We start from the raw sequence: 24,189 nt of genomic DNA, 5'->3' as shown, positions 1-24,189 counted from the left end.
AGAACTGGTTTGGCACGTCAGGCACGTTTCCAGGGTCAGGGTGTTTTTAAATAAATGGACTTGTGGCGGGGGGGCGGATTGAGATCAACATTCAGTTCCAGAAGCCGCTTTTTTCTTCAAGTATTAAAGGGATGCTGGGCTGCCAACAAGGAATGCTTGACACACAAATGCTTGCTTTCAAAGAATACCCTCTGATTGTTCAAAGAATAACATCTGATCAGGATCTAGCGTTGAGGGGGGAGGACTAGAATCTGGGGGCCCAGGGTCACATCTCCCCTCTGACATGGTAGTTCACCAGCATTGTGCCCTGCCCAGCCCCATTGGCGCTACGCCACAGTTTGAATCCCACCACCATGGGAACCTGTTACTAAAATTTTTGGATCCCACCACTGGTTCAAGGATTTTATTGAAAAAATGGGAAAGACAGCAAAAAGCTATTCTGCCAAATTGGTGCCAGAACAGTTGATAATATGATGTAGCAATTCCCACCCCCCACCCCCCACATGTGAACCAATACAGCAAAACAGTCTGGCCTGAAGTCCCGTCCCAGCTCAGAGCTTCAAGGCCAGGGAAACAGATAAGCTACACCTGCAGATGCTAAAGCTCTCCCCAGCTAGTTCCCCCTCCCAGCTATGGCATCCTGACTGGGTGAACTTTCTCCACCCACACGGAAACAAGTAATGGCAAACCTCCTCCGAATGTCTCTTGCCTTGAAAACCCTATAGCAAGGGTGTCAAACTGTGGCCCTCCAGATGTTCATGGACTACGATTCCCATCAGCTCCTGCCAACATGGGCAATTGCAGCAGGGGCTGGAGTCCATGAACATCTGGAGGTCCAGAGTTTAACACCCCTGCCGTGGAGAGTCACCGCACGTCAGCTATGACTTGATATCACATTCCACCACCACCACCACCACCCACAATATTTATCTTGGCCTGATGTTGCAGTCAGAGAAAAATAGCTATTAATGTTGTGGGTATAGCAAGATTTGATAACAAACTTTCCAGTGTATAATTTTTCAAGAGTCAGTAATTTAAGGAGAGTATCAAATCATTGCATGCAATACATGAAGTTTAAAGTATGCTAATATTCCGTATGTTTGGGTCAAAACGATCTGATAGAAATTGAATATTATTTGCCTTTTCCGTTTTTGGTGGCATAGTGGTTAAGAGCAGGTGCATTCTAATCTGGAGGAACCGGGTTTGATTCCCCGCTCTGCTGCTTGAGCTGTGGAGGCTTATCTGGGTAATTCAGATTAACCTGTGCACTCCCACACATGCCAGCTGGGTAACCTTGGGCTAGCCATAGTTCTCTCAGAACTCTATCAGCTCCACCCACCTCACAGGGTGTTGGGGGAAGGGAAAAGAGATTGTCAGCCCCTTTGAGTCTCCTTACAGTAGAGAAAGGGGGGATATAAATCCAAACTCTTCTTGTTGTCAATGAGAGTCCTTGTGGCTGACGCCAGATTTTCCAGCAAGAAGGGGTTTGAACTGTCGTCATCAGCTTTTGAATTTACAGATTATCTGTGTTTAGGAGATAGCAACATATTTAAATTGGAGTGACTGGATGGTGGATTTAAAAAAAACGAATAGAAACAGCAGAGTTCTGCTGGATCTGAGCAGCATCCATCTCACCCAATAGCTAGCTAGTTGCTCTGGAGGTTAAGAAAATCCTTGATCTGAGATTGCGAATGCCTTAGCAGACCAGGTGCTCGGGAGCAGCAGCAGCAGAAGGCCATTGCTTTCACATCCTGCATGTGAGCTCCCAAAGGCACCTGGTGGGCCACTGTGAGTAGCAGAGAGCTGGACTAGATGGATTCTGGTCTGATCCAGCAGGCTCTTCCTTATGTTCTTAAAATCTGTATAGGGTACTCAAAAATTTCAGACTTCTTGGCGAGCTGCCCTGTATTTTGAGAATTTATGTACTCTGTTTCTTCTCTTCTTTCCATAACGATTTGTTTCTTCTGAAAATCCCTTTCCTTAACTTTGTAATATTTCTTACAGCAGGATAACATGTTCATTCGGCTGTAATTTGTCGGCTGGGGAAACAGGGGTGTTGATTTGCAGTTATAAACTCTGAAATGTGTTAAAGTTGCTTTTTGGTGTTTGCAAAGGGCATATAATTCTCGGCGGATGTCTTGGCCTGTCTAAACAAAACCTCTCTCATTATGTTCTTTATCTAAGGGAAACTTAGGTCCCTTCCGCACATGCAGAATAATGCACTTTCAATCCACTTTCATAGTTGTTTGAAAGTGGTTTTTCTATTCTGCACAGTAAAACCCAGCTGCAAAGTGGATTGGAAGTGCATTATTCTGCATGTGTGGAAGAGGCCTTAGACAAACATCAACAGGAAGTTCCATGGACAACTCTAATACTTTAAAAGGCTTCATGGAGGAAAGAGATTCCTCTGCTTCAGGCAAACTGCCCTGCAAGCAGTTTCATTTCGCAATCAACACAGTAAATAATGTCCGATTTGCTGAATAGCCATGAGCCCGTCTTTTGGGATATTTCATTGGACCGACCTGCAGTTCATACTTAACTTTGCCCCTAAGTTGTGGGAAATGTCCATATGTGTGTGCTGTCAGGTTCACGTGGTAGGTTGCCATTGCCTGCCCCAGCCGCCTACACTCCACCCCTGGCAAACTGCAGACCTGGAAGAATAGAAGGCTGAGTCAGCCTTGAGCCAGCTACCTGAACAACTTCTGTCGGGATTGAACTCAGGTTGTGTGAGCGGAGCTTGGATTGCGGTACCGCCGCTTACCCCTCTGCGCCACACGGCCCTTATCTGTATATGAAAGGTTAAAACAGAAAGATGAATATTAAACGAAAATCTGTCGTAGGGCACATCTACCCTCCTTGACCTTCATTTCTAGACACTTATGCCATTCCTAATTAGTTTTTGCTAGCAGATTTTTTCAGTATTTTTAGAAGTGAATATATCTTTCCATTTGCAAAAAAATAAAATGAATACAGTACATTGTTTTGATGCAGTGGCCTGAAGCTCTTTGTCTGAATTTATCACAGCGTTCTTGGGGGACAAATGATCAAAGCAGCCGTGACAAGTTAATGTTCTTTAAAGTTAAGTATCTCAACATATCTTTTAGCCACTGGCTTGGTAGGGCATTGGAAGCATCATCAAAGGTCCTGAGATTCAGATCTTCCACCCCACCCCAGAATGGCAGCTATCAAGATGAGTCATGTGTGGGTGTAAGGGAGTGTTTTAGCCTCCTAACTTTACTGTGCGCTCCACGTCCTAACATTTTAGCAAACTTCTATGTTTGCTGCTACTTTTTATAGTTGCTTAACTGTAGTCGGTCTCAAAGCGACTTACAAACTCCTTCCCTTCCTCTCCCCACAACAGACACCTTGAGTTCTCCGGATTAGAGTCCACTGCTCTTAACCACTACACAGCGCTGGCTCTCCACCAATGCATTAAATTGTACCAGAATTCTCTTTTTAGTTACTGTTAGTTCTACAGCTGCAGCTCCTACCTTTCATCAAAAGTTTCTCATCTGTCCTTCTGGGGCGTGTCGTTGAGCCTCAGTTGTTTAGCCAACGTGGCATAGTGGTTAAGAGCAGGTGGATTCTAATCGGGAGAACTGGGTTTGATTCCCCACTCCTCCACCTGAGTGGCAGAGGCTTATCTGGTGAACCAGATGTGTTTCCGCACTCCTACATTCCTGCTGGGTGACCTTGGGCTAGTCACAGTTTTTCAAACCTCTCTCAGCCCCACCTACCTCACAAGGTGTCTGTTGTGGGGAGAGGAAGGGAAAGGAGCTTGTAAGCCACCTTGAGTCTCCTACAGGAGAGAAAGGGGGGATATAAATCCAAACTCTTCTTCTTACCAGAGAGAAAGGTGGGGTATAAATCCAAACTCCTCCTCCTCCTCTGCTTTTCCTCCTTCCCCTTCTTCAAATCCTCTTCTTCTCAATAGCCAGCTCAGATACACATATTCACACTAGAGGCAACAGAGAACCTCTAGTGTGAATATGTTTATCTGAGCTGGCTATTTTGTAAATACAACCTTTCAAACCCGTAATATCACCAAAAGCGTGTGAGTAAGAATAAACTTTTAAGTGCAGTGTTCTTCGTAAGCTCCACTCCACAAACATGGCAAATATTACACATGAAATCATTCTTGTTAGTGCACCAGCATTGTCTGTGTTAACAGTCTGGGGAGAATAAAATGGAAAAGTGACATCCGAAGGATTTATAGTGTTTATGTTGATGGCAGCCCACAGTGTAATGGCAAAATGTTAAAAAACCACCGAACTTATGACATTATACTCTTGGGATTCCGAACTGTGTGAAATAGTTATGGCAGAAAAATTGAGACCTCAACTTAGAGTGGTCAAAGGTAAAGCTTAAATATCAGATTTCTATGAAATGTGGCATGATTTTATTTCAAACATGAATCAGAAAGGTATTCAGAATCTAAGTCCTTCCTCAGATCATGGAAAAGGAATTACCGGTAAGTACAAAATCGATAAAGAATTGTGGTGTTTTTTTTAAATCCTCAGTGCCATGAATGAATTCCTGTCTTACCTGTAATTGTGAGTTAAATTTTAAAATGTGTTAAATGCTAATTCCTCTGTCGATCATTTGATTTGGCTTTATTTATTTTTTGTTATTATATTGTTTCTATGTTTGTATTTTTAAAGGACTTTTTTGTTCTTGTTTGCTTGGGTGGTAGTTTTCTGTTTGAAAAAAAAATTTAACATAAAAGTAAACTCCACATCTTTCCACTGATTCTTGCCCCTTGCACAAGAAATTCCTTTGTCACTGGGATCACTACGTTAGTGTGAAGCCCAAATCCTGCTGTACAGTATTCTGCCAGCTTGAATGGATTTATTTGTTCAGTGTTTGCGTCTCCAGCATCATCTGAAGTTGGACTGGCTCAGTCAACTATGTCTTGTGCCCTTGGAAGGGAAAAAGAGATTCCAATAACTGAATGGAAGAACGAAGCCCAGCATGCGATCTGTCACTCCCTAAAACTTGGGAAAAAAATACCTCTTGTGTGTGCTCTGGAATTTGCCTGCACCGCCTCTGGAATCTTTGCTGGTTTGCCAACTGTAGCTTTGAAGGATTTGGGCCTGGGCGGTCTTTGCGCGGCTATTTTTAGTCGTGGTGGAGAAGTGGTATCTGAAAATAGCTGCGTTCTTTCTTGCCAGTTAGTGGTTTTTGGCATTGTGGAGGATGCTTTTCTCCCCCCCGCTGCTGCTGGCTACATTCTGCGCACAAGCAAGGCCATTCATGCCTTATCCTGCAGAACGGCCGAGGGTTCTGCAAATCAATTTTGGGGAGGAGGGGAGAGTATAAGTCATCGCTCATGGCTGAGATCTAACAAATGAGTAATTGGGTGGATCCGCCTGCTGCCCCGTCTAGCTTTTGTGTGGCTCAGGGTAGAATTCTTACTTTTCTTGTCTGATGCTGACTAACTTGGCTCTGCTTTGTCTGCCCTTTTTCTGTTTTTTTCCCACCTTTTTTCATAATAAAATTTTAATTTTCTCCCCATGAAAAGACATATATTACTAAACACTTCAATGTCTACCATTACATTAATACAAAATAAAAGTAAAAAAATACAAAAAAAAGCACAAAAAAATTAAAACATAATTTTTACAATAACTAAACACAACCTGTTATAACTAAACATAAAACTATATAATGACTTCCCACTATCTCGTTGTTGAATTCAAATCCATTCTAGGACCACACATTTAAAATGAAAAATCAGTTACACGCTGTGTCAATACGAATATTCTAACTCATTCTACTGTTTCCTTTTTGATCTCAAATCCTGCAATTATTTCTCTTCTACCGTATTTTTTCAATAGATAATCCATAAAAGGTTTCCAGTTTTCTGCAAACTTCTCTGTATTACTATCTTCTTACTTCTCTGTATTATTTTATTACCTAATAATTGTTGTTGTTAATCTTGCTATTTCTGAGTATTCTGTGACTTTCAATATCCACTTCCCTATTTTTCTACCTTTTTTGAGCCATTTCTCTGCTTAGCTTAGTGTTACCCAGCTCCCTCGTCTTTGATTGCCTGCTTCTGTGGACACCCCCCACCCCCCCGCCCCGGTCAACTGTAGTATCTTTGGTTGTGTCTTTAGTAGCCAATGCTCAATCATCATTTTCACAGCTTCGGAAAAGGATCCCACCAGCCAAATCTACGTAACACCCCAAAACACTTCTGAAATTCCCTCTTGCTGCACTACTGCTTCCTTGTGGTTGTTGTGGGTTTTGCTGGCTGTGTGGCTGTGGTCAGGTAGACCTTGTTCCTAACGTTTCGCCTGCATCTGTGGCAGGCATCTTCAGAGGTGTATCACAGAGAGAAGTCTGTTACACACTGTTTCTAGTGAGAAGGGAATGTTTAATGTTTACCCCACTAAACATTCCCTTCTCACTAGACACAGTGTGTAACAGATGCCTCTCTGTGATACACCTCTGAAGATCTACCAGACCATTTCATTTTTCATTTCATTTCAATTATATTTGTACCCCGCCCTATCCCCAAAGGGCTCAGAGCGGCTAACAACATGATAAACAATACATTTCAACCACATAGCAATAACAAACAGTATCAGTAATAAAATACATAAGACTAAATAGAACCAATTTCAGATGGTGACTAAGCATTTCAGGCTATACAAATTATAGACCACGGCCACACAGCCCGGGAAACCCACAACAACCAGTTGAATCCAGCCACGAAAGCCTTCGACAATACGGCCTTCTTGTTCAGGAATGCTGTGGAGTAGGCGTTTGGTGGCACGTTTGATGGTGGTGGTTTTTGTTTAGGTCTTAGAAGTGCCATTAGAATATTTTGCAGATGAGGGAGTACTCTTTACAAATGTATAAGTGTGTCCATCGCCTACTTCCGTGTCATGATCCTGGTATGCCTTGGTGGTCCCCCATCCAAATATTGGGTGTCTCTTGCTTGCCTTGAAAATGCCATCAGGCATCACCAGAAATCAGATGTAAACAATGCCAAAAAACCCCAAAACTCTTGAAGAAAGTACAAACTATTCACCTCTTCAAAACAAGCACTTGTTCTCCTAGCTTGCTTTATTTTTTTAAAAAAAAATCCTTGTGTGTATGCTGGTGTCTTGCTTCTTCCTTATCAGGGCCACTGGAAACCATCTTATTTTAATTAAAATGTGATGGCTGTGGTTTTATTGCAAGTCTTGCAGCATTACATTTCAAGACGACCCTGGAAGTTACGTGGTGGGGTTTGCAAAAAAACTTCGGAGAATTGGCAAGAACGTTTTCATATTGGTTCTTCTTCCGTGTCCCTCCCTGTGGATATGTAACTTCTCTCTATACTTCTCTTTCTCTCCCTCTCTCTCCATTGTGTCTAATGGAGCTTCAAATTAACGTAGCTTTTAGTTTACCTGGTGGCAGAGAAGCATCACGAACAAAGTTGGCAGAGCGTTAGAAATCGTCTTCCAAGTGCTCTTACCAAGTTGCAGAACCATTTTTACTGTTTAGCCAATGTCCAATTCTGCTTTCCATCAGATAACTTCAAAGGGATGCTCAAAATTGCTACCAAAAGTATTTTGAATGTCAAAGATGATTAAAAGCAATATAAAAACTGTGTGCCTGTGTGGTGTTCTTAAAGGTGCTCTAACTGGGCCGTGGCAGCTAAGAGAAGAGATCAACACAATCTCAGCTGCTTTCCTTTTCCAAAGCTACTGTCTGAACCATGTTTGGTTTTAATAGAAATTTAAAAACCATTTGTCATGCGTTAAAGATCTGTTAATCTATTGCAAGTAACCCTTAGGGACTCATTTCGTGTCTAAGTGGCCCCATGCTTTTCTCCGATAGCCTCCATGGATATTAGGAATGGACCTGAGTGGAAATTACAGTGTGTAAAATGCCAGTATCGTGTAGTAGTTAAGAGCAGGTGTACTCTAATCTGGAGAACAGGGTTTGATTCCCCACTTTGCCATCTGAGCTGTGGAGGTTTATCTGGTGAACTAGATTAGCTTGTGCACTCCAACACATGCCAGCTGGGTGACCTTGGGCTAGTCACAGTTCTGTGGAGCTCTCTCAGCCCCACCCACCTCACAGTGAATTTGTTGTGAGGGGGGAAGGGAAATAAGTTTGTTAGCCCCTTTGAGTTTCCTTACAGGAGAGAAAGGGATATAAATCCAACTCTTATTATTAGTATTATTCCCCCCAACCCTTTCTTTCTCCTAAATTCAGTTTAGCTGGTGTTTGAAATGGCGTGAAAATGTTACGCCATAACATTTGCTGTTTTGGTTGCAGAAATTGGAGACCTCCGAGAACTGCAGACATTGGACCTGTCGACCAATCATTTAATCACTTTGCCTGAGAGGCTCCATATGTGCCTCTCTCTTCAGTACCTGGCGGCTGACCGGAACCATCTGTGGTGCGTCCCTCGTCACCTCTGCCAACTACCCAGTCTCAACGAGCTCTCTATGGCTGGGAACCGGTTGGCGTTTTTGCCACTGGGTGAGTTGCTGCTTTGGTTAATATGGGGGGTGCGGTGAGGTGTTGTGATGTTGTTCTGTTTTCCTTTTGATCAATCAGTATTCCTAAGGAGCAGTAGTGACGTAGTGGTTAAGAGCAGGTGTACTCTAATCTGGAGGAACCAGGTTTGATTCCCCGCTCTGCTGCCTGAGCTGTGGAGGCTTATCTGGTGACCTAGATTAGCTTCTGAGCTCTCTCAGCCCCACCGACCTCACAGGGTGTTTGTTGTGAGGGGGGAAGGGAAAGGAGTTTGTAAGCCCCTTTGAGTCTCCTTACAGGAGAGAAAGGGGGGATATAAATCCAACTCTTCTCCTCCTTCTAAATCCCTCCTTGCACCGACGTCCTTAAGTGATACCATTCTTGCTTGAACCATCTCAAGAGCCAGCGTTCTGTAGTGGTTGAGAGGTGGTGGACTCTAATTTGGAGAGCCGGGTTTGATTCCCCACTCCTCCACCCAAGTGACAGATTCTTATCTGGTTAACTGAGTTTGATTCCCTACTCCTATATATTAGGGGCAGACTCTAATCTGGAGAATTAGGTTTGCTTCCCCACTGCTCCACATGAGTGACGGATTCATATCTGGTGAACTGTGTTTGATTCACCAGCACATGAGGGGTGGACTCTAATCTGGAGAACCATGTTTGATTCCCTACTCCTCCACCTGAGCGATGGACTCTTATCTGGTGAACTGCATTTGTTTCCCCACTCCTCCACATGAAACATAAAACCTCCACATTATCCTTAAGGTTTAAAACAGGGTGGCCATTCCAGCAGGGGCTGATGGGAATTGTAGTCCATGAACATCTGAAGCGGCAGAGTTGGACACTTAAAAAAGGGGCCATGTCTCCCTTTACCCCCTAAGTTGTCTTAGTTTGGGAGAGAGATGTTGCTTTAAAGAACTAGCGTTGTGGGAATTGTTTGCAACCCCATTTTTTTAAATTTTAAGATGATGACTGAAGGAGTCTGTTGAACTGTCTCCAGAGTGACCGCCCTACCTTCTGAAAAAAATAAAATAAACATGATGCGTGGCCTTGGTTCTCGGCTGTCTAGCCTGGTGAACGTTTTCCAATGAAAGCTCTCCTTTTTGCCTCCTGTATAGGAGAGGCTTCTTCACAGAGGGCTTTAACTATAGTTTGGTCAAGATGGTCGTAGATGTACACACAAGCTGTCTTCCCACATGTTTGCAGTTTGAGTTCCGTGAGGCCGGTCATAATTATATATCTGCATTTTAAAAAGTCAACCAATGTGTCAAAAGGTGCGGGGGAGAAGCTTTAAAATTAGATTTGGTGGCTTCTGGGCCTTCAATAAATGTTCTGATCGAGGCGAATAAATAGATTTGTCTGGCAAATATTTTACTATAATGTATAATTATACCCACACCATTTATTTTCTGGCTGCCAACAGCATCTCTTGATGTAGCAATAAGCTCCTTGGTCTTTGCCAAGCTGGTTTGAAATCATAGTCCAAATAGGACTTGGTACCTTTTATCATAGCTGTGTTGAGAATGCAGGTTGAGGCATATGCTAGTAAAAGGGAGTTCAAAAGAGTTATCAAGATAAAAACTGTGGTAGACTGAATAGCCCAGGAGGTCACATTTACAATGGAATACTCCACTGCAGTTATTATTGTTGGCATCTTTTGCTTCTAGTGGTGGGGGCGTGGAACAGGAAATCACAGAATCATAGAGTAGGAAGAGACCCCAAGGGCCATCAAGTCCAACCCCCTGCCATGTAGGAACCCACAATCAAAGCACTCCTAATATATGTTCATCCAGCCTCAGTTTAAAAACCTCCAAAGAAGAAGACTCCACCACTCTCCAAGGCAGTGAATTCCACTGTTGAACAGCCGTGACAGTCAGAAGGTTCTTCCTAATGTTTAGGTGGAATCTCTTTTCCTGCACCTTGAATCCATTATTCTGTGACCTAATCTTTGAGGCAGCAGAAAACAAGCTTGCTCCCTCTTCAACATGGCATCCCTTCAAATATTTAAACACATCTATCATGTCCCCTCTCAACCTTCGCCTCTCCAGACAAAACATCTCCAGCTCCCTAAGTCTCTCTTCGTAGGGCATGGATTCCAGACCTTGTACCATTTTGGTTGTCCTCCTCTGGACCCGTTCCAGCTTGTCAATATCCTTCTTAAATTGTGGTGCCCAGAACTGAACACAGTACTCTAGACGAGGTCTGACCAATTCAGAGTAGAGTGGTATCATTACTTCCCTCAATCTAGACACTATACTCCTATTGATGCAGCCCAGAATAGCATTGGCTTTCTTGGCTGCCACATCACACTGCTGACTCATATTCTGTTTGTGGCCTACTATGGCTCCCAGATCACTTTCACATGTACTGTTGCCAAGCCAGGTGTCCCCCATCCTATATCTGTGCATTTCATTTTTTCTGCCTAAGTGTAGAATCTTAGGAAAGTATGATTCTACCACTTGAAATCATTGGAAGGTGCCATGCAGGCCATCTAGTCCAACCCCCTGCTCAACTCAGGATCTAGATGGTAAATCCTTGAAAAGTGTTTGTCCTGCAGCTACTTGAAGATCACCAGAGATGGGGAGCTCACTACCTCCCTAGGTAGCCAATTCTATGGCTGATTACTTTTGCTGTAAAAAAATTTTTCCCTTAATATCCAGAGGTATTAATATTCTCAGGACCTTTCCACACATAATTTAGACTAATTACTGTGAGTCCTATCCTCTGCTCCCAACAAGAACAGTTCCCTGCCCTCCTCGAAATGACAGCTTGCTGGATACTTAAGAAAAGCAATCATGTCCTCTCTCAGCCTCCTCTTCTCCAGGCTGAACGTTCCAAAGTCCCTCAGACTTTCCTCACAGGGTTTGATCTCCAGGCCCCTGATCATCCTCTGCACCCCACTCTATTCTGTTCTGAGAGCCAGACACCTCTGAAGAAGGAGGAGGAGGAGGAGTTTGGATTTATATCCCCCTTTCTTTCCTGTAGGAGACTCAAAGGGGCTTACAATCTCCTTGCCCTTCCCCCCTCACAACAAACACCCTGTGAGGTAGGTGGGGCTGAGAGAGCTCCGAGAAGCTGTGACTAGCCCAAGGTCACCCAGCTGGCGTGTGTGGGAGTGTACAGGCTAATCTGAATTCCCCAGATAAGCCTCCACAGCTCAGGCGTCAGAGCGGAGAATCAAACCCGGTTCCTCCAGATTAGATACACGAGCTCTTAACCTCTTACGCCACTGCTGCTCCTGTAGTGGTTAAGAGCAGGTGGATTCTAATCTGGAAAACTGGGTTTGATTCCCCATTCCTCCACCTGAATGGCAGAGGCTTATCTGGTGAACCAGATGTGTTTCTGCAATCCTACACTCCTGCTGGGTGACCTTGGGCTAGTCACAGTTTTCTCAGGATCTCTCAGCCCCACCTGCCTGACAAGGCGTCTATTGTGGGGAGAGGAAGGGAAAGGAGTTTGTAAGCCGCCTTGAGTCTCCTTACAGGAGATAAAGGTGGGGTATAAATCCAAACTCACTCTTCCTCATCATCCTTTTTGAAGTAAGGCCTCCAGAACTGCACGCCAGTACAGTGGGAATGTGACACCTTATGATTTGGATGTTATGCCTCTGTCAATCCACTGGGATCCCCTTTTTTGCCGCTGCATCACACTGCCTGTTTGTATTTATCATTCATTCCACCTGATTTAGCCTGCATCCAACCCATGGGCCCCTTCCACACATGCAGAATAATACACTTTCAATCCACTTTCAATCCACTTTGAAGCTGGATTTTACTGTGCAGAATAGCAAAATCCACTTTCAAACAATTGTGAAAGTGGATTGGAAGTGCATTATTCTGCATGTGCGAAGGGGGCCATTGTTTGCTACAGCTTCTAAAGTAACTGCTGCAGTGAGCACTGAATTTCTGGGGTGGCAGGATATTATGGCTAAAATCTTTTTATGGTCATGTCTTTTTGTAGGTGTACTTGTATTTGGTGCTAGACAAGCTGATCTGGTGTCCCCTGCGTGATAAAGGGGGGGGGGGAGTTATCCTCTGCCAGTGCACATCTCGCCTGTGTGTTTGCTTTCGCAACAGAGTTAAAAAACATCACGAGAGAGGCACAAGCACGCCTGTTCCATCCTCAGCCATGTGGAATGCATATGCCAGTGCCTTGAGGTTAAAACATGATGGGGGCAGAGGGGGGAGAAGAACTTGAACGGGGGGGGGGTGCTATTAAGGACTCAAAAGCAGTTGGTCCTTTCTGGCAGCGGGGCTTTGATCTTTCGCTCTGAAGAAGGAGAGTGGAAACTCTTTTTTGAAAAAACACTGCAGTGCTTTTAAAAAGCCACATGAAACTCTGGCTTTGTAGTTTCAGACGGGCAGCTTCTTTACCGGACAAAGTCCCGAAGGGAATACATTGAGCAAAGAACTCTTATTGCATGATGAGATGCTTCAAAATTAAGGACAGCACAGAAAGACAGACAGAGACAGAGACAGACAGACAGACAGACAGACAGACAGACAGACAGACAGACAGACAGACAGACAGACAGACTCTGACAGCAGTAACAGCTGAATGTTTAGAAAATCTTTTTGAGGTTCTCCTGGCCATGGTTGTTTGCCTGCAAGCAATTTAGGTGAGACGGTATCAAATGCTGATGCAACACCCAGACGCTTCTTAGCTGCTCGACGGCTGGTCTGCAGAACATCTTTCCAAGAGAACTGAAAGTGAGGGTCACTTGCACTGTACTATGCAAGAAAGAAATTCTGCACCCAGGCCCCTGTTTGAATGTCGAAAGAAAAGATGAAAAAGTTGTCCACGGCTGTGCCAAATCCAGAACAAGAAATAAACGCCACACGAAGTTTTTTTATTGGAGCTGACCGTGTTGACTCACAGCCTCATGCGAGCTTTTGACCTCATCAGAACTTTTCGTCAGGCAGTTGTTGCAAAGGAGGAAGACAAAATGTATTATCCTGACAAACTGCAGTCATGGGAAAAGAGCTCTCTGTGGCTGTTGTGGTTTTCCCAGGCTGTGTGGCCGTGGCCTGCCAGTCCACAGCCACACAGGCCAGAAAACCCACAACACCCAGTTGACTATGCTGTTGAGTTTTTGACTTGCTCAGTTCAGCCTGAAACCCATCAAATGTCCACAATCTGTTTTAGAACCCGGATCCATTAAGCCTTACCTGAGTTTATTATAGTTTGGAAGCTGAGCAGAGTGAGCCACGATTAGCGCATGTATGGGAGACCACCGAGGAAGAAAAGGTTATCTGTGCAGAGGAAGGCAGTTCTCAGCTGTTGGTCAAGGGATCGCCATGAGGCAGTTGCAACGTGTTGGCGTGCCGTTATTATTATTCATCTCTGCTGGCAAGATTGGCTCAGAGTCGTCTGAAATGGAAAAAGAAATGTGGTTTTGGATCCTGGTGCCCTGCCCTGTTTCCCTTCCCCCGAGCCAGAGACAGAGTGCTCACGGGGACATGTGGGGTCACATGTCCCCGGGCGCATACCAGCTGGTCACGTAGGGGTGGAAAACCCCCACAACCCTCCCCTTGGTCCCACCCCACCCCGCCAGGCTCCTCCTTCAGCCAGCGGAGCCGCCAACGGCTGAAGGAGCAGTCTTGCAAGGCGGGGCTGAAGGGTGCCCAGCAGTGGCCCAGCCAGGAAAGTGGGCCCCGGGGGCGGGGGGTGCCCAGAGCAGGTTTTGCCCTGGGCACCATTCCCTCCCACCTCTACCCCCAGCTGATTCTGCAAAAGGTCAGGATTTCTAGCTGGATGAGAACAGCTCCCCCAAAGTTAGTTTTTACACTTATTCTTATTTACCTTTGTTGGCATAATGATACAAGTTAAATACAATAAAAACCCATTTGTACACATTTGTCAATAACAAGACATAAAATGTTTGCTACTGGCTCCAAAATCTTATTGCAATCGCCACTCAAGAGTAATTTGATTACTATATTGTTCCCCTGAAAAGGTGTACCCCATAGATTGCCGCTGCCGTCCCGTGACAAAATCCCCATTACTTGGAGTGGAGCGTCTTCCTTTCTTTGTGAAGAATATTTGCAGATTGAACCTGTGACTGATGTTACTTCTCTTTTTCTCCGCTCCCCGAGGCGCTCACATCATTGTGTTGTCAGTCCATTTTGAGAGCTCTAAATTGTAGTGTTTTCAAAAGGTTGAAACAAAAAACCTGGAAGATAAATGGAAATAGAACAAGCACCCTGATTAAAATTTCTAGGGGTTATGGGTTTTCCAAACTATGTGGTCATGGTCTGGTAGATTTTGTTCCTAACGTTTCACCTGCATCTGTGGCTGGCATCTTCAGAGGTGTATCACAGAGAGAAGTTCGTTAGTGTATAACGTTTCCATCCGTGAAAGCCTTTGACAATACATTCTAGGCCGCAGTGGTGGCGAACCTTTGGCACTCCAGATGTCATGGACTACAATTCCCATCAGCCCCTGCCAGCATGGCCAATTGGCCATGCTGGCAGGGGCTGATGGGAATTGTAGTCCATGACATCTGGAGTGCCAAAGGTTCGCCACCACGGTTCTAGGGGTTAGTTTGAGTTACAGTTTGGCATGGAAAGCTCGTATTTTCTTAGCCTCAAAAAAATCGCCCAAGTAGATACAAATGCTCTTGTATGTTTTTTCTGCTCTAAAGGTGATCAATATATACCTTTTGATGCTATGGTGCTCTTTCAAAGGTTTTAATCAAATTAACTTTCATTTGGAAGAATCCCTTTCTGCCTGCCCTTCATCTGTTCATGGGGTTCTTATGACATATCCCAAGACACAAAGAGCACCCGTGGTGACATTCCTGTGAGAAACGGGCCAGTGGCTTTGACTGAATTACGATTTATCTGGAAAGTGTTTGGTTTTGCCCAAACCCCATCCTTTTCACAAATGAGTTTTTGGACAGTTGCCATTAATACTTCAAAGCCCAAAATACTTCAGAGCCAGCATGATGTAGTGGGTAAGAGCAGGTGCATTCTAATCTGGAGAACCGGGTTTGATTCCCCGCTCTGCCACTTGAGCTGTGGAGGCTTATCTGGTGAACTAGATTAGCTTGTGCACTCCATCACATGCCAGCTGGGTGGCCTTGGGCTAGTCACAGGTCTATGGAGCTCTCTCACAAGGTGTTTGTTGTGAGTGGGGAAAGGGAAAGGAGTTTGTAAGCCCCTTTGAGTTTCCTTACAGCAGAGAAAAGGGGGATATAAATCCAACTCTTCTGCTGCTTCTTCTTACACAGCACCTTGCCCGGATGCTGGAATGTGTGTGTGTGTGGGGGGGGGGGGGGGGGTCATCTGTATAATAATTTCTGGCAGAAATCTGATTTTTCTAAATTCCCTGTTTTGTCTCCCAAATCCAGATTTAGGTCGCTCCCGAGAACTGCAGTACGTTTATGTGGATAACAATATTTACTTGAAAGGGCTTCCCTCTTACCTTTACAACAAAGTCATTGGCTGCAGTGGGTAAGTGTTTGGATTAAGTTGTCTCGCGTCCTCTTATCACTTCTGCTGCCTTCTTCAGGTAGAACCTTGGGAAGCTTTATTCATACTTCGGAAGGATTACTTGGGCTGCCAGCTCCCGACAGTTGACTGAATCTCCTACATTAATTTTCTGAACATGGAGTCCTTTTACCATTCATATTAGTATTTAGTTTCCATAAGCTCCTGACAGGCTGTCTATTTCTTTGATGCTATAGAGGACGTTTTTGGGTAACTTGGTGCCAATGGAATAAAAGTCTGTCTCAGTTTGTGCATTTCATAAGCAATTTTTGGACATTTTTTTAATCAACTGACTGTTCTTCTGGTTTGGGGGCATGGGTTTTTTTTCGGTTTGGGGTTTTTTCTTTTTGGAGATTAAATACATCAGTAAGGATTTTCCTGAATTGTTTGTTCAGTATGGGACAGCATGTAGGTTCTTATTTGCCTTGCTGCGTGAAGACAGTAATTTGTGGCAAAAAAAATGTATTGCCTTAGCAAACTGAATAGCACCTCCCAGTTTAATTTTGGAGAAACCTGTCCTGTAAAATGCTCCTTTTCTATTTGCTGTAGGCATGTTTGGCAAAACTTAAAAGCTTGCAGATAAACAAAAATAGCAATGGCAGATCTACCCTCTTGGAGGCTTGAATTGCCTCTTACAAGGTGATCGTGTAACTAGAGCTGTTGGAAGTGGATGTGTTTGGGGAAGGAAGGAAGCTCTGTGTTCATTTCTGTATTCATGTTGTGTTCATTTCTGCTGGCTAAAGCATTGGAAGTTCAATGTATTAATAATAATAATAAGCCTTTATTTGGCATAACAATAATCATAACACAATAAAAAACCTGAGATAAAAGGTATACAAATACAAAGGTTTAAGATAAAAGGTATACAAATACAAAGGTTTAAGATAAAATATAAATTATTGATTGTGCATCACCTCCAGTAAAAATTGTGCAACCAATTCACAAGTTTCATTGTCAGAATTGTCCAGAAGAAAAGGAAGTCTACTTGATTCTTCCAGTTCAATGTATTGTCAAAGGCTTTCACGGCCAGAATCAACTGGCTGTTGTAGGTTACCTCCGAGGCTGGATAACTATGTCCATAAGCCTGGCAGCGTGATTACATGCACTTGGCAGAAAACCCACAACAGCCGTTGGAAGTTCTCTGACGAAGGACTGCCAAAACCTCATGACTTTTTGTGTGATCAAAACAGCAAATTCACCAACTGGCTTTTTTTTCTTCGAGGTATAAAATCCTAACTTCAGAAGAGGTAGACGCGTTGAATATAAATTCAATAAAGCACCTATTTAGGATGCCAAGTTTGCAGAACCAACTTCGATCTACTTTTAGGGCAGCTATAACAACTTCGTCTGGTTTCAGATTTATCTCCCGCTGTATCCTTGAAACTTGACTGTGCTTCCAAAATCCAAACATTTCACTCCACACCAGGATTTGCAGCCAAGATTCTTTCCCTCTCCTTTCTTAAAGTTTGAGGATGTTAGTGAGAAACGGGCCAGTGGCTTTGACTTTGACTGAATTACGATTTATCTGGAAATTGGTTTGCGTTGTCTGAATTGGTTTGCATTGTCTGAACGAACAGCTTCCCCAAGGCCTTGTGGGTTTCCCAGCTGAGCAGAGATTCGAACCCCAGACATAGAATCATAAAGTTGGAAGAGACCCCAGGGGCCATCAAGTCCAGCCCCCTGCAATGCAGGAAGATACAGTCAAAACACTCCTGACAGATGGCCATCCAGCCTCTGTTTAAAAACCTCCAAAGAAGAAAACTCCACCACTCTCCAAGGCAGTGAATTCCACTGTTGAACAGCCCTGACAGTCAGAACGTTCTTCCTAGTGTTTAGGTGGAATCTCTTTTCCTGCACCTTGAATCCATTACTCTGTGACCTAGTCTTTAAGGCAGCAGAAAACAAGCTTGCTCTCTCTTCAACATGGCATCCCTTCAAATATTTAAGCATAGCTATCATGTCCCCTCTCAACCTTCGCCTCTCCAGACAAAACATCCCCAGCTCCCTAAGTCTCTCCTCATAGGGCATGGATTTCAGACCTTTTACCATTTTGGTTGCCCACCTCTGGACCCGTTCCAGCTTGTCAATATCCTTCTTGAATTGCGGTGCCCAGAACTATGCACAGTATTCCAGGTGAGGTCTAACCAATGCGGAATAGAGAGGTACAATTACAACCTCCTGCAACCTGCCAAAATTTCATAGACACTTCCGCTTAAATAATCTCTGGCACTATTGTGAGATAAAGCAATCACCTCAGCGGGAAAAAACCCATTGCAAGAACACCGCTTTGAAAGAATCCTGCATCCATCTGTCAGATGTCCGTTGAGGCTAATGAAAATTGATTGGGTCAGATTAGGCCTGCCAAGTGGAGAATTCTTTCTGTTCTTTGGAATTACCCCCCTTCCCCCCCCCCCCCCAAAAAGTCTCTGTAGCCCAGTTCTTCACAGTGTGGATATGTGATGCTACCGAGAAGTTCTATTTACTCTGCAAACAGAGTTTATTGATTATTATATATTAGATTTGCATTAAATGTTGATTAAATTCAAGTTCTCCCCATACCACGTTGAATCTGAGACCTTTCCCTTTTTTCTCGAATACTAAAAGCAAACATTTTAAAATCATGGCTTATTTTTCGCCCCCACGGAATCCGGGCAAGCCTTCTCAGAGCAGCTCATATAGGATAGAGGTGGAGTGTCCAATCGAACATAATACAAGAACTCTAATGGTGACCTTCCAAAGCACTTTTAAATTAGTTGCCTATCAGCTTGCTTCATGGAAACTGCAGATTTCAGCCAAACTAGTTAAATCTAGGAGTTGGGCTTAGTGGGTTTTTGAAAATCTATCTTGGAATCGCACTATAGCATTAAAACTTGACTTGTTGTGACCTGTTCCCATTTTGCCAGCCAGTTCACACTTTTAAGTATACACTGAAGAGCAGTTAAGTTGTACCGAAGAATGTCAACGAGAATGCCCCAAATGCATTTATGAACCCATAACTTGTAATAGTTTGTAATCCATTTTAAGTGTTTGTGCAACTGCACAACTTCAGTTCCCAGGGCTTGTGAAGGTAGGCCTCCTCAGTGCTGTTTCATGTGTGTTTGTGTATAAAAGTAAGAGCTGTTTGGAAAAAGCAGCATGCTACAGAAGAAAGACTCTGGAATAGATCATGTAGTGGCTTTTTCTGTGTGAAGTCCTTTCCTTTGAAACGGTCTTCTTTTTCGACAACTTTCCCCAGCTGTGGTTCTCCCATTCAGAAGTCCGAGGCGAAGCTGCTCTCCTTTTCTTCGGGGCAGCTGACTGTTTTTCTCCCAGCAGAGGTGAAGTTGATCGGGACCCATTTGGACCCTGTCTTGCCCTTGCAAGAGATGGCTATGCGGGTGCTGCATAACACCTTCTGCGGGTTTTCCAAAGGTAACCGAGCTGCTGTTGGGTTCCTGCCATATCACACATCATTGAGCACCTGAATGGGTAAATTGTCAAACCCTTCCATAGTGGTGTAGTGGTTTAGAGCAGGTGGATTCTAATCTGGAGAACTGGGTTTGATTCCCCACTCCTCCACCTGAGTGGCAGAGGCTTATCTGGTGAACCAGATGTGTTTCCACACTCCTACATTCCTGCTGGGTAACCTTGGTCTAGTCACAGTTCTTTGGAACTCTCTCCACCCCACCTACCTCACAAGGTGTCTGTTGTGGAGAGAGGAAGGGAAAGGAGCTTGTAAGCCACCTTGAGTCTCCTTAGCTGCTGAGTGAGAGGCATCCTAAAAGTCAAACTCTTATTCTTTTTAACGTACATCTCTTCTGCTTCTTTAAGGGAACCACAAGTATATTGTCTTCGAGTCATCATAATCAGTCTCTTTGCTTTCTCCCCCCCCCCCTCTCCCCTTTAGATCTCCAGCTCCTGACTCCGATCTTGCTACCCAGAAGTCTCTCAGAACTGTTGCGCTGCCCTCTGGGACACTGCCACCGTTGCAGCCAACCCATGTTTACAATTGTCTACCCAAAGCTCTTCCCTTTGAGAGAAACACCAATGGCTGGATTGCATCAGGGGTAATTATAGGGAGAAATTACCCTGGGGTTTTGGCTACAGGGGAAAGTACTATCTGCATGGAGCTAGATGCGTGTGTGTATATGTGTGTATATTTAACCGGTTCTATAGTGAATCAACTGACTATTGTGGGTTTTCTGGGCTGTGCAGGCATGGCCTGGTAGTTTTCGCTCCTAATATTTCGCCCACATCTACGACTGGCATCTTCAGATGCATGTTATGGTAAGATGGGTTTCTCTCGGTGGCACCAAGCACACCTTACCGTGACATGCCTCTGAAGATGCCAGCCATAGATGCAGGCGAAATGTTAGAAGCAAAACCTACCAGACCATGGCCACAGACCCCGGAACCCCCTCAAAAGCCAGAGAGATCAATCTTTGTCCCCAAGACTTCTGTTTCTGCGTTCTTGAAAGTGACATGCATGCAAATATTTACACCCTCTCTCAAAATGATGTCCTGTTCTATGGAATGGGGAGCTCGGGGTGGGGGGAAGCGGGAGGGTGTTGGGCCTGGTGGAGCAATGGCCACCAAGGGGCTGCCACTGCACTAGCTGGGCTGTCAGGGGTGGGGGGAACCAGGAAGGTGTTAGGGGAACACTCATCAGATCTCAGAACTTGAGCAATTTTAACCGTGGCAAGTGTTTGGACGGGAGACCTCCAAGGAATAACAAAGTCATGATGCAGAGGCAGGCAACAGCAAACTGCTTCTGAACAACTCTTGCCTTAAAAACACCCAGGGGTCACCGTAAGTCACATGTGACTTGACAGCCGAAGAACCCCCAAATCCGTGTCTCATGCCTGAAGCAGTGTTCAGCCGGAACATTTCTGTGGCTTAATTTAAAAGGGGTGAAACAGCAGAAGAGCAATAACCCAGAATTCCTTTGGGGGCTGATTTGTGGGGAAGGCGCACCTTTTTAATAGGTTTCCTTTTCAAGCTTCCCCTGTGCCAGAACCTAGAGCATGGAGCATTAAGCACAGGCAGTTAACAGAGGAAGTATCATTCACAGCATGTCACCTAAAAACTTGAAGGGCAGGATGAATTGTGGAATTCTCCAGATGTGTCCATGCTAGCTACACAGCAATCACAGCTGTAATATTTTAACTGAACTCTGCGTGTGTTGACAGAAGAAAGCCATTGTGCTATTTTTACAGGCTCAAATGTTTTGTATACTCAGTTTAATTTTCTCTCTGTGTGTTTTTAAACTGTCCAGAAAAGTTGTCTGTTGTGGAGGAGAGCCCAAGTTTTTATCTGAAGCCAATGCCTGCTTTCTTTTTCTCCCCCCCCACCCCCCCCACCCCCTTCTGTGTTCCAGGAGGACGAGCGTTAGTTTCGTGGCGTACTGCTGTTCCACCCAGTGTCTGCAGACTTTTGACCTGTTGAGCTGATAAAAACTTATAGCTGCTCAGGAGGATAGCCAGCTTCCAAGCTTCTTTCAACTGTGTCTCCAGATGGCGCCGGAAGAGGAGCTCCACGTCGCTGCGTTTGGCTGTTTTATTTGCGTATTATTGCCAAAGCAGTGAAAGAGGAGTTGCCTGGTTACGCAGGAACTACTGAGAACCACTTGGATCCGCATACCTAATAAATTTGGATGCAAGGCAAAAACTCTTTGGGAAGTTAACACCTTCCCCGTCCCTCTTTCAGGCAGAATGTACACAAGCGAACATGAGATGAACCAATGGCCTCTGGAATTCTCTAGGACTCTAGCTGTATTCACATAAGATTTATGTTAAAACCAGGCTCACCTATTTGAATGCAAAAAAACCTGATTGAATGATACTTTTTTTGTGGCTTTCCTTCTTAGCTATGTATTGCTACTCCCTGGAGAAAAGCCACTTAAGGTAACAGTTTGTTTTTGCCAATGAGAATATTGCTTCCTTTCTTTTTTCCATTTCCATATTTTCTCCCTCTCTCCACCCCCCACCAAACTGACCTTCTTGACTATTGGTGAGAAGTGTCAATCTTCTTTGGAAAATCAGGAGTTCACGCTGAGCTGTGAAGCCATGGGTCTGCCGCAAGGAGCCACAAATGTCTTGCTTGTAGATTATTCTAATTTTGCATCCTGAGGTGGTTAAAAGGACTTAGAAAGTAACAATAGGTTGGAGTCGAAGGCTGCACTCTTAATTCTGCAAGCCGTGGACCGACTAAGAATTTACGAGTCACGTGAAAACAAACAATACTCGTAAGACATAAAATGACGCAGTCTACAAAGGCCTTCACTTCAAAATTGCCGTCAGTTTCCAAGAAGCTTCAGTCAAACATCCCAACCTCCGAGGAGGCCGCAAAAGGGAAGACAGAACAAATTCTCTTTTTTTCCTGAGGTTCCGTTTTCTTTAAAAGGGCTGTGAGGCTTTTTCAAGATGCTTGGAACTGAAAAGTACCTCGCAAATATTCTTCCTGCCTTCTGAGGATTGTTTCTTGGAAACTTTTCATTGCGCTTAATAGCCCAAAAGCCGGAGGGAAGCCCTGGAGGAGGGTGTGATTTGCCACTTTGATTTTAAAAATAAGTAAAGAGTGAAGCGTAGCCCTGCTTAGACAGTTTACTGATATTTATTTTCACTAATTCTCTAGTGCCAGTGTAGTTAAGGACCACAAATTGCTTGTGGGTTTTGACACATGAAGTTTTTGGGGTTTTAGTAGTTAACGTGTTTGGAAGATCAGAATCCTGAAAACTGCATATTTAAGGGAGTTGGGACATCCCTAGTGGGGATGCAAACACGTTCCATGTTAGTGGCAACAGCAGACATGTTAGTGTTGCCTGGAAGAGAGGCATTTTTTGAGCAGGGTGAGTCGCCTTCATCGGTCATTTCCTTACGGGAAGACCAGAAACATTTCTGGCATTCAAACAAGACCCAGTTTCCATACAGCGCAGACCAAAGCGAAACGGTATCATCCGGGACTCTGGCAGACAGTCATGGTTTTAGTTCCCCACCCCCATGAAAAAGCTTCCTTCTTTGAAAGCCAGGTGGAAGGAGAGGATTTAGTTGTTATCCTGTTGTACACAGGAAGAGGATTTTTGTGTAGGGGAGACTTTTGAAATATCAGCTCTTGGCTGCAGGACGTAACAGTACTATTCTGATTTCTCACCCTCTGGCCAGAAGCTTCTTGCAGTTCGCAAGGTATCTTCCCCACATGTGTCCCAGCAAGCAGGGAAGCCAATGCACTAACTCAACAAGGAAGGCTGATCAACTATTTTTTTCTCTCTCCCCTGCCCTCCCAGAGAGCCCTGCGCAAATCAGAGAGGAAGCAGAAATAGCTCCTCGATTTCCCTCCTGTGCTCAGCCCTGCAGACTGAGTATTGGAAGTTCCTCCTGAAGAGGATGAAATAAAATTAAAGAGGTTGTGTCAGCTGTGAGGTCCCTGCATGCAAAGAGCTATTCCCTTTCTCTTGGATTGACCTGTGACCCTCACGCCTTTCTGGGTGGGCGAGAATCCATGAGCAGCCATGAGACATTTTAGTCTTCCTGCCCATTTGGATGGTTATGGGGGGGGGGGGGAGACTTCTAGGTTTCTAAACAACCCCCAGATGCAGCCATAATGCACACCAGTTTGCTCTTCAAGCCTTGTGGGGCAGCCTCAGATTGGAAACTTGACTTTAGAGCTCTGTCTTCCAAAAGGCACCTGTGCTGGAATAAAACCAAACCGAAGCATCCAAAGGCTGGTGTTTGTACGTGTGGATTTCTGCCACTTTGCTCTTTCCTGTCTTGTTTTGTTTCTGGGCTTTCAGGCGCGTTCGGCTTGGCCTTGAAAAGTAAAAAACACGGCCAGTCAAAGAAGACTGCGAGGCGTCCTCCTACCGCCCGAGAGTCACTTAGTTAGAAAGGATGGCATGGCTTTAATAAGAGGCTGTGTGGTTCTATGGTCAAACTAGGTTTTGAGAGACCTGAGTTTGAATCCCCATTCATATCCCTCCTGTAGGAGACTCAAAGGGGCTTACAAATTCCTTTCCCTTTCCCCCCTCATATCAAACATCTTGTGAGGTAGGTGGGGCTGAGAGAGCTCCAAAGAACTGTGACTAGCCCAAGGTCACCCAGCTGGCATGTGTTGGAGTGCACAGGGTAATCTGGATTCCCCAGATAAACCTCCACAGCTCAAGCGGCAGAGCAGGGAATCAAAACCGATTCCTTCAGATTAGAGTACACCTGCTCTTAACCACTACGCCACTGCTGCTGAGT

General features: G+C 44.6%; 1 protein-coding gene across 4 annotated transcripts in view; it reads left to right on the top strand.

Moving 5' to 3' along the window:
* LRRC28 (leucine rich repeat containing 28) overlaps positions 1-23,670 on the top strand; it is a 55,841-nt gene extending 32,171 nt beyond the window's left edge. For all 4 annotated transcript variants that reach the window (XM_048482010.1, XM_048482011.1, XM_048482009.1 and 1 more), the window contains 5 exons: positions 8,278-8,484; positions 15,835-15,937; positions 19,209-19,384; positions 19,860-20,019; positions 21,330-23,670. In XM_048482010.1, coding sequence (XP_048337967.1) covers positions 8,278-8,484; positions 15,835-15,937; positions 19,209-19,384; positions 19,860-20,019; positions 21,330-21,402 — 719 coding nt within the window. In that variant the 3' untranslated portion in view covers positions 21,403-23,670. The remainder of the gene's footprint in view (positions 1-8,277; positions 8,485-15,834; positions 15,938-19,208; positions 19,385-19,859; positions 20,020-21,329) is intronic.
* The last annotated feature ends 519 nt before the right edge of the window (positions 23,671-24,189 follow it).

Source organism: Sphaerodactylus townsendi, linkage group LG17 (genome assembly GCF_021028975.2).
Source record: "Sphaerodactylus townsendi isolate TG3544 linkage group LG17, MPM_Stown_v2.3, whole genome shotgun sequence".
Lineage (NCBI taxonomy): Eukaryota > Metazoa > Chordata > Lepidosauria > Squamata > Sphaerodactylidae > Sphaerodactylus > Sphaerodactylus townsendi.
This window is presented reverse-complemented; position numbering and strand designations above follow the sequence as displayed.